Source organism: Phyllobates terribilis, unplaced genomic scaffold (genome assembly GCF_046119375.1).
Source record: "Phyllobates terribilis strain yellow unplaced genomic scaffold, ASM4611937v1 Scaffold_11__3_contigs__length_659146591, whole genome shotgun sequence".
Taxonomy (NCBI): domain Eukaryota; kingdom Metazoa; phylum Chordata; class Amphibia; order Anura; family Dendrobatidae; genus Phyllobates; species Phyllobates terribilis.
The window spans coordinates 413,430,872-413,447,860 of record NW_027362771.1 but is presented as its reverse complement, the minus strand read 5'-3'; the positions used below and the strand labels follow the sequence as shown (position 1 = coordinate 413,447,860).

General features: G+C 40.0%; 1 protein-coding gene across 3 annotated transcripts in view; it reads left to right on the top strand.

The window, feature by feature from the left end:
* The window catches only part of FAM227B (family with sequence similarity 227 member B), a 600,742-nt gene that overhangs the window by 59,676 nt on the left and 524,077 nt on the right, over positions 1-16,989 (top strand). For all 3 annotated transcript variants that reach the window (XM_073653079.1, XM_073653078.1, XM_073653080.1), the window contains 3 exons: positions 461-559; positions 5,584-5,685; positions 13,273-13,399. In XM_073653079.1, coding sequence (XP_073509180.1) covers positions 461-559; positions 5,584-5,685; positions 13,273-13,399 — 328 coding nt within the window. The remainder of the gene's footprint in view (positions 1-460; positions 560-5,583; positions 5,686-13,272; positions 13,400-16,989) is intronic.

Below are 16,989 nucleotides of genomic sequence, written 5' to 3'. Positions count from 1 at the left end.
AGAATGCCAAACGTTTTTTGAAACGTGCTTGAAACTTCTGCACCTTTTTGGGACTCCTGGTATACACTCTTCCTACAACCTGGAGACACTATCAAAGACCTGTTTTGATAAATCTGTGTTCTTTCCATCCAAAGTAGATACAAAAGATGCTGATGTCATGTCTTCTCCTGGTTAACATTTTGTATGACATCCTGATTAGCCTTCATTAGCACAGAGTATTTAAATCACACAAAGCGGAGAAGTGCTGGCTGGATGATATCATCCCTGATTAGATATACTGTATTCAGACCTTTTGCTTATAGGAAACCCTATTTTGTTATGCATTCAACTAAATATAAAATGGTAAATTCAAAAATATATTTTATCTGTTTATCTCACAGTATTGCTGAATGATACAATTACACCCCAGAATTAATATATATATGTAGACATTTAGCTATGAATTCTTTGCATTCCTTAGGAAAGAACTGGGAAAACAATACTAAAGTTACTTCTTTCTGAAAAGTCAATAGCCATATTTCAAGATTGCTTTTGGTGGTTTTTTCTTCAGAGGTTTAAGGTAAGTTGAATCAAGGTTGTTTAACTAATTAAAAATGAGATATTATGATATAAGTAATATACAAGGGTGATATGTTTAATATTTTGTTTTTTTACAGTACAGACCAAAAGTTTGGACCCACCTTCTCATTTAAAGATTTTTCTGTATTTTCATGACTATGAAAATTGTACATTCACACTGAAGGCATCAAAACTATGAATTAACACATGTGGAATTATATACTTAACAAAAAAGTGTGAAACAACTGAAAATATGTCTTATATTCTAGGTTCTTCAAAGTAGCCACCTTTTGCTTTGATGACTGCTTTGCACACTCTTGGCATTCTCTTGATGAGCTTCAAGAGGTAGTCACCGGATATGGTCTTCCAACAATCTTGAAGGAGTTCCCAGAGATGCTTAGCACTTGTTGGCCCTTTTGCCTTCACTCTGCGGTCCAGCTCACACCAAACCATCTCGATTGGGTTCAGGTCTGGTGACTGTGGAGGCCAGGTCATCTGGCGTAGCACCCCATCACTCTCCCTCTTGGTCAAATAGCCCTTACACAGCCTGGAGGTGTGTTTGGGGTCATTGTCCTGTTGAAAAATAAATGATGGTTGAACTAAACGCAAACCGGATGGAATAGCATGCCGCTGCAAGATGCTGTGGTAGCCATGCTGGTTCATTATGCCTTCAACTTTGAATAAATCCCCAAAAGTGTCACCAGCATAGCACCCCCACACCATCACACCTCCTCCTCCATACTTCACGGTGGAAATCAGGCATGTAGAGTTCATCCTTTCACCTTTTCTGCGTCGCACAAAGACACGGTGGTTGGAACCAAAGATCTCAAATTTGGACTCATCAGACCAAAGCACAGATTTCCACTGGTCTAATGTCCATTCCTTGTGTTCTTTAGCCCAAACAAGTCTCTTCTGCTTGTTGCCTGTCCTTAGCAGTGGTTTCCTAGCAGCTATTTTACCATGAAGGCCTGCTGCACAAAGTCTCCTCTTAACAGTTGTTGTAGAGATGTGTCTGCTGCTAGAACTCTGTGTGCATTGACCTGGTCTCTAATCTGAGCTGATGTTAACCTGCGATTTCTGAGGCTGGTGACTCGGATAAACTTATCTTCAGAAGCAGAGGTGACTCTTGGTCTTCCTTTCCTGGGGCGGTCCTCATGTGAGCCAGTTTCTTTGTAGCACTTGATGGTTTTTGCAACTGCACTTGGGGACACTTTCAAAGTTTTCCCAATTTTTCGCACTGACTGACCTTCATTTCTTAAAGTAATGATGGCCACTCATTTTTCTTTACTTAGCTGCTTTTTTCTTGCCATAATACAAATTCTAACAATCTATTCAGTAGGACTATCAGCTATGTATCCACCTGACTTCTGCACTACACAACTGATGGTCCCAACCCCATTTATAAGGCAAGAAATCCCACTTATTAAACCTGACAGGGCACACCTGTGAAGTGAAAACCATTTCCGGTGACTACCACTTGAAGCTCATCAAGAGAATACCAAGAGTGTGCAAAGCAGTCATCAAAGCAAAAGGTGGCTACTTTGAAGAACCTAGAATATAAGACATATTTTCAGTTGTTTCACACTTTTTTGTTAAGTATATAATTCCACATGTGTTAATTCATAGTTTTGATGCTTTCAGTGTGAATGTACAATTTTCAAAGTCATGAAAATACAGAAAAATCTTTAAATGAGAAGGTGTGTCCAAACTTTTGGTCTGTACCGTATGTTACAAATAAACAAATATTTATGTGAGATTCTGAAAACTGTGTTTAAAGGGTTGATTCCATCATTTCTAAATATATCTTGATCAATGGGGGTCTGATGGCTGGGAACCCACTGATCCCGTGAAGGGGCTCTGAGCATTTTGGAATTAAACCATGGCCATTGTCTATGGGTGTGCTGGAGAGCATTTCTTCCATTCTTATAAGTTCGTTCACAGTTCCATTCTCGGGATCCTTTGTATAAGTTGTAATTTTTTTTATCATGGGATAACCCTTTTGTAACTTACTGTAGATCATGATTAGTGTTAGAGTTTCAAGATTAGACCACAGTAAATAAAAAAAAATAAAATAATTACAGTAATGCGTATCTGTCATTTCTTCTACTTTTATTTGCCATACACTACACACAGGTAGAGGCTTTCCTACTTTTTGTCTATGTAACACGTTAATAGGCAGCAGCATGGAGAACAATATGTTAGATGAAATTGAAAAAAGAAAAGCAATGTCATCACTGTGTTTTGGGGTTCTGCAATGTATCTGCATAGTCTGATGTGAGGTGTATGCATATGTCTGATTTTCAATAAATTCATCACTTTTTAAGAAGAAGACACTGGAAAACGTTTTTCTTTTCTTCTGATACACATGCATTCATTTTGGGACCTGTATTGTTTGGACATTGCATCTGGTCACAGGAGTGATTGGCTTGTTCTGTCTTACCCTTTGCTTTTAGTTTTATGGGACAGTACAGTTATGGTGATACCAAATTTATATAGTTTCTATTTTTTTTACTACTTAAAATGAAAAAAAAAAAAAAAAACATAATTTTTTTTTCTGTGGCAGGCTGTGGTTTTTGTTGGTACCATTTTTTGGGTCTGTATGATATTATGACCTTTTTATTTCATCATTTTCAAGAGGTGACTTAACCAAAAAAAGTGATTCTGGTGTTAAAATTTATTTATATATTTATTTTTGTTTATGCATTGGATAATTCTGCAGGCAACGATACCAAATATGTTTTTTTTATTATTCTATTTAAATTTGGGTGAAATTGTAGGCAAATTAAGCTTTTATATATTTTTTTAATTTTTGAAAATATTTCCTTCTGCTTTTTACATTTTTATTACATTTTTTTAAGCTACTGGTATGTTGATTTTTCATGCTTGTTTCCTTTTCAAACTATTGTGTAGTCCTATGTAGCCCAACACACAGGAAACTGCTCCTTTTACCTTCTTTATCAGCACGTCATGAAGTCATCTAACCTCCATGGTTCCCCATAATGACCCCTCATTCAGGGCTTCAATTGGCCATAAGATTGTGCACAGGAGCAGTTCTATCACATAAAGACTCCTACTGTGTCCTTTGTTTGTATGCAAGTTAGGCTGACGAGATATTTGTAGCTCTTTTGTCTGAAGTCACAAAGCATAGAGGCCATCAGTCAAGGAGGAGGAGTCTTCGCTGGGTCAAGAAAAGAGCCGGAGTGACAGAGGCTTCAGATCTGCAATAGTCCTTCAAAAACACTGATTTCTCAGTAATGGTGGAATGTACTGGGCATGTAAAGGTATTGCTGGACTTACCTTTGAAAGAGCTACAGTAGTGTACAAAATAATAGCAGTCCAATATGACTAACTAGATTAATCACTGTTTTTGGTATAAATTATATTGCCACATGTCAAACAATTTACCAGTTGGTGCAGTAGATTCAAAGAAAACCAACAGACTCTGCATTCATGATCTGCATGTTTTTAAGTCTATGTTTTTTAATAATTAATTGACAGGGGTTGCGATCAAAATAATAGCAGTGTGGAGTTCAATTAGTGAAATCAATCATTCTGTGAAGAAACAGGTGTGAATCAGGTGGCCCCTATTTAAGGGTGAAGCCAGCACATGTTGTACATGCATTTCTCCTTGAAAGCCTGAGAAATATGGGTCGTTTGAGACATTGTTCAGAAGAACAGCGTACGTTGTTTAAAAATTTAATTGGAGAGGGTAAAACTTATAAAGAAATGCAGACAATGATAGGGTGTTCAGCTAAAATGATCTCCAATGCTTTAAAATAGAAAGCAAAACCAGAGAGACATGGAAGAAAACGGAAGACTACCATTCGAATAGATCAAAGAATAGCCAGAATGGCAAAGGCTCAGCCAATGATCAGCTCCAGGATGATCAAAGACAGTCTCAAGTTACCTGTGAGTACTGTGACAGTTAGAAGACTCCTGTGTGAAGCTAATCTCTTACCAAGAAGTCCCCACAAAGTCCCACGGTTAAAAAAAAACAAACATGTACTGAAGCAGATACAATTTGCCAAAGAACACATCAACTGGCCTAAAGAAAAATGGAGAAGCAGTTTGTGGACTCATGAAAGTGAAATTGTTCTTTTTGGGTCCAAGGGCAGACAGTTCATCAGACAACCCCCAAACTCTGCATTCAAGCCACAGTACACCCTGAAGACAGTGAAGCATGATGGTGCTAGCAGCATGATATGGGCTTGTTTCTCTTACTATGTTGCCTTACGCTGAAGAGGATATACCCTTGAAATGGGTGTTTCAACAAGACAACGACCCTAAACACACCAGTAAACAAGAAAAATCTTAGTTCCAGTCCAACCAAATTGAGGTTTTGGAGTGGTCAGCCCAATTCCTGGACCTTAATCCGATAGAACACTTGTGAGGTGACATCAAAATTGCCTTTTCTCAGACAAAGCCAACAAATACCCAAAAATTGTGGGATGTAGTCAAAGCATCCTGGGCTGGAATAACAGTTGACAGGTGCCAGATGTTGGTTGACTCTATGCAACATATATGTGAAGCAGTTCTAAAAAAATGTGGTTATACAGCTAAATATTAGGTAAGTAATTCACAGGAATGCTAAATCCTCAAAAAAGAGTACATATTGTGAGTTTGTAAAGACAAATGCAGACACTGCTGTTTTTTAGAACAGCCCAATGTTCATTTTTTGTTATTTTCTGTAAAGTAGTTAAAAATTCTATACATTTCTCTTCATGTTTTGAATTAGAAAACAGTGTGCAATGTTCCCAATGCATGGAAATAAAAACTAGTATAACGATTTTATGCTTAACTCATGTTTTTGAACACACTGCTATTATTTTGAACACTAATGTACATGCACATAAACATAGTTTAGGGGTGAAATCCTGCTGACAGATTCACATTAAAGAATTATGTAATTCAGGGTAGGAAAACCACTGCGTTATATATTACCGACAAAAAGTTAAAAAAAATATTAATCAAAATTGCATTTTTTTAATAAATGTTTGTATAATTATTTATTATTATTTCTATCAGCCTCAGCAAATCGAGCAAGATTATCTCTTTGATCGAATCTCAGAAACTTTTGTTGCTTTATTCTGCAGTATTCCACATGATATCAAAGACATTTTTACACAGGTAATATATGTAATAGTTTTTTATATTGCTTTTTTTTTAACTAATTGCTGTCAAGATTTTTCCTACAGTGTTTTATCTTTGTAACTATCTCAATAATCAGGGTATTATAACTCAAAATAAAAGTTATTAGCACTCGTACGAGATAAACGCACATCTGAATGAGCCCTAACTTTTATTTATTTTAGTGATGGTGTTTTGACACTACGACGCAATAGTGGTGTGGTTGAATATTATTAGAGTGTTTATAGTGATTTTATTCTTACTTTAAGCCAGTGTTTCTACTGCAAACTGTATCTTGGGATGCAGGCTGTGTAATCAGTCATTAATTAACTCTTGTTCATTCAGTCATTAACTGTAACAGAAATAGCTGTGTCTGTGTAGGAGGCTTAAAGGGAACCTGTCAAGCAAAAAAAAAAAAAAACACTATTAGCCTGTAGATATAGCGTTAATCTGCTGGTTAATAGCATTTGGAACCTGGACGACGACAGCACTTAGACTCCCGCTGCTGGCTGGAAATTAACTTTCCCAGTAGCATTAGGGCTTCAGTCATGGGGGGCACGGGTTCAGGTACCACTCTGTGTATAGAGAGCGGCAGCTATAACCGCACCCCCAGCACTGACTGATAGCCGGCCCTAATGCTGAGCTGCTGTCAGTTAGATCCAGGGGCTAGGTTACAGCCTCCACTCTCTTCACATAGAGCAGTGACTGATGCCGTGCTGGCGCCACCACCATGACTGAAACCCGAATGTTACCAGGAGAAGTGCTGCTGCTGTGCAGGTTCAGAACGCTTTTAACCTGCAGTTTAATCACATATCTGCAGGTTGTGAAGGATTGGCTCTGTGGTAGATGCTGGTTCACACACAGGGATCCAGTTTGTCGGTTCAAACAAACAGGTGGTTTATTAAAGGTCCAATAACCGGTCAGGATAACAAAATAAAGCAGCCTCTTCTGGGTACAAAAAGACAAAAGGTATACAGTGGGGGAAATAAGTATTTGATCCCTTGCTGTTTTTGTAAGTTTGCCCACTAACAAAGACATGAACAGTCTATAATTTTAAGGGTAGGTTAATTTTAACATTGAGAGATAGAATATCCCCCAAAAAATCACGAAAATCACATTGTATAAATTAGATAAATTTTATTGCATTTTGCAGTGAGAAATAAGTATTTGATCCCTCTGGCAAACAACACTTAATACTTCTGTGGCAAAACCCTTGTTAGCAAGCACAGCAGTCAGACATTTTTTGTAGTTGATAATGAGGGTTGTGCACATGTCGGGAGGAATTTTGGTCCACTCCTCTTTGCAGATCATCTCTAAATCATTAAGATTTTGAGGCTGTCGCTTTACAACTCTGAGCTTCAGCTCCCTCCATAAGTTTTCTATGGGATTAAGGTCTGGAGACTGGCTAGGCCACTCCATGACCTTACTGTGCTTCTTTTTGAGCCACTCCTTTGTTGCCTTGGCTGTATGTTTTGGGTTATTGTCTTGCTGGAAGACCCAGCCACGACCCCTCTTCAATGCTCTTACTGAGGGAAGGAGGTTGTTGGCCAAAATCTCGCGATACATGACCCCATCCATCTTCCCTTCAGTACGGTGCAGTCGTCATGTCCCCTTTGCAGAAAAGCACCCCCAAAGTATAATGTTTCCCCTCAAATGCTTCACGGTTGGGACGATGTTCTTAGAGTTGTACTCATCCTTCTTCTTCCTCCAAACACGGCGAGTTAAGTTACTGCCAAAGAGCTAAATTTTTGTCTCATCTGACCACAGCACCTTCTCCCAATAACTCACAGAATCATCCAGGTGTTCATTGGCAAACTTCAGACGGGCCTGCACATGTGCCTTCTTGAGCAGGGGGACCTTGCGGGCACTGCAGGATTTTAAACCCTTAAGGCGTAATGTGTTACCAATGATTTTCTTAGTGACTGTGGTCCCAGCTACCTTGAGATCATTAACAAGTTCTCCCCATGTAGTCTTAGGCTAATCTCTCACCTTCCTCATCATCAAGGATACCCAACGAGGTGAGATTTTGCATGGTGCCCCAGATCGATGTCGATTGACAGTCATTTTGTATTTCTTCCATTTTCTTACTATTGCTCCAACTGTTGTCTCCTTCTCACCCAGCGTCTTACTTATGGTTTTGTAGCCCATTCCAGCTTTGTGCAGGTCTATGATCTTGTCCCTGACATCCTTAGAAAGCTCTTTGGTCTTGCCCATGTTGTAGAGGTTAGAGTCTGACTGATTAATTGAGTCTGTGAACAGGAGTCTTTTATACAGGTGGCTATGTAAGACAGCTGTCTTTAATGCATGTAATGAGTAGATTAGGAGCGTCTATCTGGTCTGTAGGAGCCAGAACTCATAATGGTGTGTAGGGGATCAAATACTTATTTCTCACTGCAAAATGCAAATAAATTTATCTAATTTATACAATGTGATTTTTCTTGCTTTTTTTGCTATTCTATCTCCCAATGTTAAAATTAAACTACCCTTAAAATTATAGACTGTTCATGTCTTTGTCAGTGGGCAAACTTACAAAAACACCAAGGGATCAAATACTTATTTCCCCCACTGTAACTGAACTAAAATTGAAAATAACCAGTTCATATACAGCATGGGCTCACCCATTTAAATGTCAGTCCTTTTTCTCTCTAACTACAGTAGGGTCTGAGCAGCACATACAAGGCCTGCTCACCTTGCACACAGACCGTGAAAGTGAGACAGCACCAGCTGCCTTAATCAGACCTTCCAAGAACTGGACTGGAGGTAAGTGAGCAGCTGATCCTACCAGCTCTTTCAGCTGCTCGTAAAACCTGGACCCATAATCCTGGCCCATTTAGAACACCTCTCAGCACTATGTGTGAGACAATGACCCCAAACATACAGCCAGTGTCATTAAAGGAAACCTGTCAGCAGGAATATCCATGTTAAAGTAAAGATATGGGCAGTATGGCGCTTTCCTACTGGTTTAATACATACCTTTAGTGTAAAAATCTGCAGCCTGGTTTTCATTAAAGCATAATGATCAATTTTGATTTCCTCGGTGCTTCGGGGCAGGACTGTGGAAAGGGTCTTCGGCTCAGAGAGCTCAGCCATGGCCCCTCCGCTGCCTCTGTTGCATTCATTTAAATTTTGGGCTGGCACCCTCTTAGCTGTGGGCGGTGCTCTCGCTGGTGGCAGTCTTCATGAAAATGGCACCAGAGGTGGCCCATGCACAGAATGAGATCTCAGATAAATGACAAGCCGAGATCTCATTCTGCGCAAGCACCACCTCTGATGCCATTTTCCTGAAGACCACCGGATGTCAATGTGCGCATGCGCCATTTTCATGAAGACCGCCACCAGCGATAGCACCTTCCACAGCTAAGATGGCGCCATCTCAAAATCTAAATGAATGCAACAGAGGCAGCGTGGGGGGGCTGTGGCTGAGCCCTCTGAGCCAAAGACCCTACCCACAGTCCCGCCCACAAGTCCCGCCCCGAACACTGAGGAAACTGAAATTTTTCATGATTTGATGAAAACCAGGCTGCAGATTGTTACACTAGAGGCATGTATTAAATGTGTATGACAGCGCCATACTGCCCATACCTTTAGTTTAACATGGATATTCCTGCTGATCGGTTTCCTTTAAGAATTATCTTCAATGTAAAGAAGAAAGAGTCCTGGACCAACCCTGATCTCAACATCATCGAGTTTGTCTGGGATTACATGAAGAGATAGAAGAATTTGTGCAACGGTACATCCACAGAAGATCTGTGGTTAGTTCTCCAAGATATTTTGGAACAACCTCCTTAGGGAGTTACCGTATTTTTCGGACTATAAGACGCATTTTTTTCCACTAAAGTTTTGGAAGAAAGTGGGAGGTGCGTCTTATAGTTCGATATACATAAATACTGTTGCTGTGGGTGGTGGGGGATGTGGAGGGAGCGACAGCAGCGGAGTAGGGGGCACAGTAGGCAGCAGCCGCCTTCTGCAGCCTACACTGTGCCCGCTACTAAAGTAAATGAATATTCACTGCTCCTCACGCCCATGGGCGTGGGGAGCAGTGAATATTCATTTTCCTTAATAGCCGGCACACTGTGCCTGCAGCGCGGCTCCTGGTAAGTATGGCACCCTTCATCCCTGTATGTATGGCCCCCCTCATCCTGGTATGCTTGCCCCCCCCGATCCCCGTCACGCTGCACACCAAAAAAATAAACACTCATACTCACCTCCTCTCTCCTCCAGCGCTGCGTCCCTCTGCTGCCGACAGGGTTCTCACTGTGTGAACCGCGCATGGCGTCCCTGCCTTGCGCCCTCACACAGTGATCTGCTGTGCTGGAATAGTCACTGCTCCCCACGCCGGGACTGTGTGCGTGGGAAGCAGTGACCATTCATTCTTCCTAATAGCGCGCACACTGTAGCCAAAGAGCTAAAGGACATGACTATTCACCACTCCCATGGGAGTGGATTGTAGTGAATATTCATGGCCTTTAATAGCGGCCACACAGACTGTGTGCACGCTATTAGGGAGAATGAATGGTTACTGCTCCCCACGTACACAGTCTCGGCGTTGGGAGCAGTGACTATTCTGACACAGCAGATCACTGTGTGAGGGCGTATGGCAGGGACGCCATGCGCGGCTCACACAGTAAGAACCCTGTCGGGTAGTCCTGCTTGACGCTTTTCGAAATGATGCTCCTTATTAATAACCTAATGAATTCTTATGAATAAGAAGTATCACTTTGAAACGTGTCAACCTGGACTTTGAATAATAATCTTCTTGGGACTTTTTTCCTCGGATGATATGTTTCTCCATCTAATGATGTGGATTTGCTATGTTTTTACTGATGGAACATATTGGAATAAAATTCTGCATTTTACCTGAAGTGCTGGATCTACTACCTTCTTTTGTAGGGTGCCCAAACAGTAGTTTTCCATCACATATGGGGTATCGTTGTATTCAGGAGAGATTGCACAACAAATTTTGGGTCCATTTTCACCTATTACCTTTGTGAAAATGCAAGATTTGGGGCTAAATCAACATTTTTATGGGAAAAAGAAAAATTTTACATTTTTGTTAACACATTGCTTTAATTCCTGTGATGCCCCTAGAGGGTTAATAAACTTCTTGAATGTGGTTTTGAGCACGTTGAGGGGTGCAGTTTTGAAAATGATGTCACATTGGGATATTTTCTGTCATATAAGCCTCTCAAAGTCACTTCAAATGTGATGTGGTCTCTAAAAAAAATGGGTTTTGTAAATTTTGTTGGAAAAATTAAAAATTGTTGATAAACTTTTAACCCTTTTAACTTCCTAACAAAAAAAATTATGTTTTAAAAATTATGCTGATGTAAAGTAGACATGTGGTAAATGTTATTTATTCACTATTTTGTGTGATATAACTGTCTGGTTTAAGGGCATAAATATTAAAAGTTTGTAAATTGCAAAATTTTCAAAAGTTTCTCCAAAATTCCAATATTTTCCAAATAAACGCAAAAAATATTGACCTAAATTTACCACTAACTTACACTAGTGGCCACAATTGAGGCAACACCTGCAGTTTTTCACCATCACCCATATTTAATGAAAGTTTTCACTGACATACTTACTTGAACACACGCCCTCTTCTGCGATATGTATTCTATGTTTGTTTATAGTGACCTGGGTGTGATTTAAGACCGATATTGCGCCAGCAGTATTAGACAGGAGTGGTCACCTAAGAAGAGAGCCAAAGCTGTTACTTTAGGAGAAGAAGGGTACAGTTACCTGTCAATTGCAGCACGAATTGGAAAAGGGATCTCACCGGCCAGCGTTCTCAAAGTGTGTAAGCGGTTTAAAGAGACTGGTTCGATAAAGAATAAACCAGGTAGAGGAAGGAAGAAGGCTGCAACTCTTCAGACTGATAGAAGAATTGTTAGAATCGCCCTAAATAACAGGAAATCAACTGTTGTTGACATCAACAAGTAGCTTGTCAACACCGGAGTGACAACGTCTGATCGGACGGTTCAACGACGATTGGTCAACGCGGGGTTAAGAGCCAGAATACCACATAAAAAGCCATTCTTGAATGCCTCACAGCGTCGGAAACGTCTGCAGTAGTCCAAAGAAAATTCTAAATGGACCATTGATCAATGGAGAAATGTTTTATGGAGCAATGAGACACGCATATCCATCTATGGCAGCGACGGTGTCCGCTATGTTCGACGACCTGGAGAGGATTGCTTGCCAGAGTGTACAGTACCCACCATGAAGCATCCTCTGAGTGTTATGGTATGGGGCTGCATGTCCAGAGATGCAGTTGGTAGGCTGTAGGTAATTGAAGGAACAGTTAATGCTGAAAAGTACATCAAGGAAGTCCTTCAGCCTAAACTCATTCCTTTGGCACGTGATGTATTTGGTGAAGAGACACCGTTTATTTTTCAGTAAGATGGAGCCCCATGCCATACAGCTAAAAAATGTCTCTCTTGGTTCAAGGACAAAAATGTCCAGCTATTGAATTGGCCAGGAAACAGCCCAGATCTCAATCCTATTGAGAATCTCTGGGCTCGGCTCAAAAGAACGGTGTCAAAACAGCGGGCTTCAAACAAGCAAGAACTCATTGCAACCATCATCAAATCATGGTTTCACATCATCACACCATCTGATTTACACAAACTGGTAGATAGCATGCCAAGTAGATGCCAGGCAGTCATCAAGGCCAAGGGCTATCCAACTAAGTATTAACATTCTAGTGTTAGATATGAAAATAGGACAAATAAATGGCTTTTCTCCCACAGTCATCTGAGCGACAATAGTGTCCAATTTGTTACCAAATGAACAAATTTTCTGCTAATATTGTGTTTCTATATGAGATTTTGTTATTTCTACTTAAAAACTGTACTGTGAAATCAAAAACATTCATGAAATTTCGATTTGTATTGGCAAAATGCTAAAAATTCATAAATCTTGAGAGTGTTGCCTCAATTTTGGCCACTAGTGTAGATTACAATATGTTACGAATCACTGGAATATGTTTAAGCGGTTCAGATTTATTACCATATAAAGTGACACCCGTCAGAATTGTAAAATTTGGCCTTGTCAGGAAGGCTTGGGGGTGAAGGGGTTAAATGATAAAAATAAAACTATTAAACAGACTTTGTTAGCTTAGGATGACTGTTCAAACTAAGTCCCGCCTCTTGGTGCTTTGCAAGGGTTTAATCATTTAAATACACCTTGTTTTCCCTCAATCTACCACCTCCCCTCTTCTTTGATTGACAGCTCTGGCTTTATAGGGCCAGAAAAGGATGGAAATAGATGGAAACCAAGCAGGTGGGAAGATGTAAATGATTGTCCCCCTGTGAAGCACCCAGCTCCTGTACTTGGTTTGAACAGTTATTTCAAATTCTAGGTCTTGATAAAGCATACTGTTAATCATTACAAGTGGTTACATGCTGAACTGCGTTTGTGGCAATCTTATATATGAAACAGATTTTGGCAATCCATTCTGCAAATCCACAAATGACTTGCCGTTCCTAATCTTAGGACTTGTAGCTTCATACTGGAAATTAACTTTTTCTTAAACTTCTTGGAAATATATTTACATTTTTGGTAACTACAATTGTTTTCCGCCAGATGTATCCAGACTATTTGTCGCAAGCCATATTCACAGCATTTGACAAAGCCTTCCCACAATCTCGTGCGCTATTTAATGGAGAGATTAAAGCTGAAATAGTAGACCTAATTTTCCAGTGGGTCTCTGGTAAGTAGACTCCATCTTAAAAGTTGTGTAAACTACAGTTTAATTTAGAGAGCATTTAACTGGTTACAAAACTGTAGCCAAAGTGGTCTATATCCTACTGCGATCAGGCTTTCAAGTCTTTTTTTTGTTAATCACATTGAGATGGACAGTATTTTATGGCCAGAATATTTTAAACTATGATTATTTTAATGCTGATTTGCAATACCACAGTACAGGGCAAGGGAAGGATAGTTAAGTAACTGTTGTTGCTGCTGCTGCTATTTTAAGCCCTTAACAACCACCCACTGTTTTTTGATGGGTTGTGCTGATCCACAGTCTAAAGTCATGGCCAGAAGTTATAAGACCGACACAAATTTTGGTTTTCACAAAGTTTTCTGCTTTACTGTTTTTAGATATTTTAGACTGATATGTCTATGGTAGCTTACGTGCAATTATTATTATTTCATAAGTTTTTAAACATCAAGTTTATACAAAGACTCAATATTTACAATGTTTTCCATTATTTTTCAAAAGTTCTGCAATCAGCACTGGCATGGCTGATCAGCTTTTGACCATGGCCCCACTATCAGTATTTGGTCAGTATTCAGTCAGTATTTTTTCTCATGAGTGGGAGCCAAAACCAGGAGTGGGTGATAAATGCAGAATTGGTGACTTGTTTCTATTATACCTTTTCTTTGTTCCACTCCTGGTTTTGGCTCCCACTCCTTACAAAAAATACTGACCAAATACTGATAGTGGGGCCGTGGCCTTTGGGCCAAATCCTGACTGATAGCAGCATCCCATTATTACCCAATTAGTGCTCTGTGTTTATCACAATTTCTGTGTTTTTGTTTGTACACCTGCTTTTTGAGGATTGATCATAGGTTCTCAATGGGATTAAGATTTGGGGAGTTTTCTGACCATAGATCCAAAATGTCAATGTTTTGTTCATCACGCCACTTAGTTATCACTTTTGCCTTGTGACATTGTGCTTCATTATACTGGAAAAAGCCTGAAAAAGGAAACCCACACATGAATGGTTCTGCTTCACAGACTAAGCGCAGGAAGTGTCTCTCTGGTATTGTGCTTATAAGTCTGTGAAGCAGAACCGTCTCACCTGGAGGTGAGCTGTGGGCGCAGGGGGAGGAGGTGAGCTGTGAGCGCAGGGGGAGGGGGTGAATCACAGACACTGTGCTTACCGCACGCTGTTAGACTTGTGACAATACTTTGTGCGCGCTGCGACTGGGGAGTTGGGGGGGCTCTTATGACAGGAACTGCGCAAACTCAACCAGCTGATCACCTACTACCAGGACATAATGGAATAACGCCAGGGGGCGCCAAAGAACAGAATTCAAAAAATAAAAGCTTGGTATCTTTTGAATGAAGCATAATTTTGAATCGCTATAAATTACAAAACTATTTATTTCCACCTTTTCTGGTTGGTTAACTGTATTCTTTATGGTGGCACAACCCCTTTAAGTCTATCATACATGATACTATCAGCTGGGCATTAGTATCTTATTTTATCAAGTGTGACATTGTCTGCTAATGATCTGTATGTAAGCCTTTAATGTGTGATACTCTCTGCTTAGCCTCCATATCTAATCCTATAATCTCTAAAAATGTCAGTTTATCTGCAATATCTAATCCTATCATGTGTGCTTCTGTCTGCTGAGATAGTGTGCTAATCCTATCATGTATGATACTTTCTGCTGATCTGTTGTATTTTACTCAATGAGTATTATTATATATTTTACTTGCTTATATAATGTCATTAATTTCCAGAGCTCTTTACAGACATTATCATCACTGTCCCCACTGGGGCTCACAACCTAAATTACCTATCAGTATGTCTTGGGAGGGTGGGAGGAAACAGAAGTACACAGAGGAAACTCACGCAAACACAGGGAGAACATACAAACTCCTTGCAGAACCCAGCACTGCAAGGGTACAGCACTAACCACTGAACCACCATGCTGCCTTTTCATATGTGGTTCTGCATGCTGAGTTTATGTATCTAAGTCTTTCATGTGTAATATTATGCTGAGCCAATGTATCTAAGGCTATTTGCACACAGTACGTTTGTGGTGTGTTTTCGCTGCGTTTTCTCCGTGCGAAAATGGGACAAAAACGCTAGGTAATTCTTGTGCCAGTTAATGCAATGACAATCCTGAAGTGCTCTGCACATGATCAGGAATTTTCCTGTCAGGATTGTCATTGTGTTTAAATCTGCAGCATGTCAATTCTTTGTGCGTTTATGCAGCGTTTTTCACCCATTGACTTCAATTGAGTCAGTCAAATCCACAGCAACAACGCAGGTATAAAAATATTTGCGTATTTGTTGCGGATGTTTGCTGCATATTTGACTAACTCAGATCAAGTCAATGAGTCAAAAACGCAGCAAAAACTCACAAAGAATTGCCCACAGGAGACTACTCCACCCATCATCCTACTGCCTCTCCTGCTGATAACAGCGGGAGCAGGCGGGGCTGAGGGGCGACATAGTCTCCTCAGCCGGTGTCTGTGCGCAGTGTAAAAAAAAAAGTAAAAATATATCGATAATTAAATAAAAAACACCTTATATTCACCTGTCCGCCGTAATCCCCATGTCCCACGGCTATCCAATCACCCAGCAGCACGCTGTACACTGACAGGAGCACGATCGCTCCCGGCAGTGTATAGCGTTGAGCTTCCGGGACAGAGGTCACTGGAGTTCATCAGCTGAAGATCAGCTGAGAACTCTGTTGCCCTCACGGCATTGGTGCTGAGTGAAATTTTCCCAGGCAACACTGATGCAGTAAGTGAGGACACCGGAGCTCTCAGCTGATCTTCAGCTGATGAACTCAAGTGACCTCAGTCCCAGCAGCACTATACACTGACAGGAGTGATTACACTCCTGTCAGTGTATACAGTGCAGTCCTCTACAACAGACACATCAGTGATTGCTGATGTGGCTGCTGTAGAAGTGACCCTGATCTTTTTGGGATTATGACATCACGGCGGACGGGTGAGGGATATTGTTGTTTTTTATTTTTGGTTTCTTACAGGAGACATGGGCTTCGGGGATTAGGCGTTAGGTGAGTATACAGTGTTTGTTATTTTTAAATAAATGATTAAAACTGTGTGGAATTTTATTTAAAATAAAATACTTTATTCTGGCTGTGTCTTTAGTTCAAAAACTAAAGCTCAGATAAATTATACTACTGAGTCATAAAGCGATCCACCAATGTTAAATCATGAAATCTTTATTAACAATCAATTCATAAAAAAATAACACATTAAAAAAGCAAAATGCCGTAACAGGGGATGTGAGACTTAATAAATAGCTATGTAAAACATGGAGGCTCACACACTAAATATAGAAGGTTATCTCTTCTCAATATACTTTCTGAATAGTCATACAAAATTATAATGAGATCATTCTCTATAAAAAGATACAGTATAGTCAAATGTCAGATATTACACTGTGTTCCAAATTATTATGCAAATAATATTTTCTCAGATTTTCCCAAATTACCTATATGAATTGCAGTCATTGTAATTTTCCAGTCAAATAACTATTAGAGTACAATTGAAAGGTTTTTGTACAAACTGCCTATGATAACAGTATA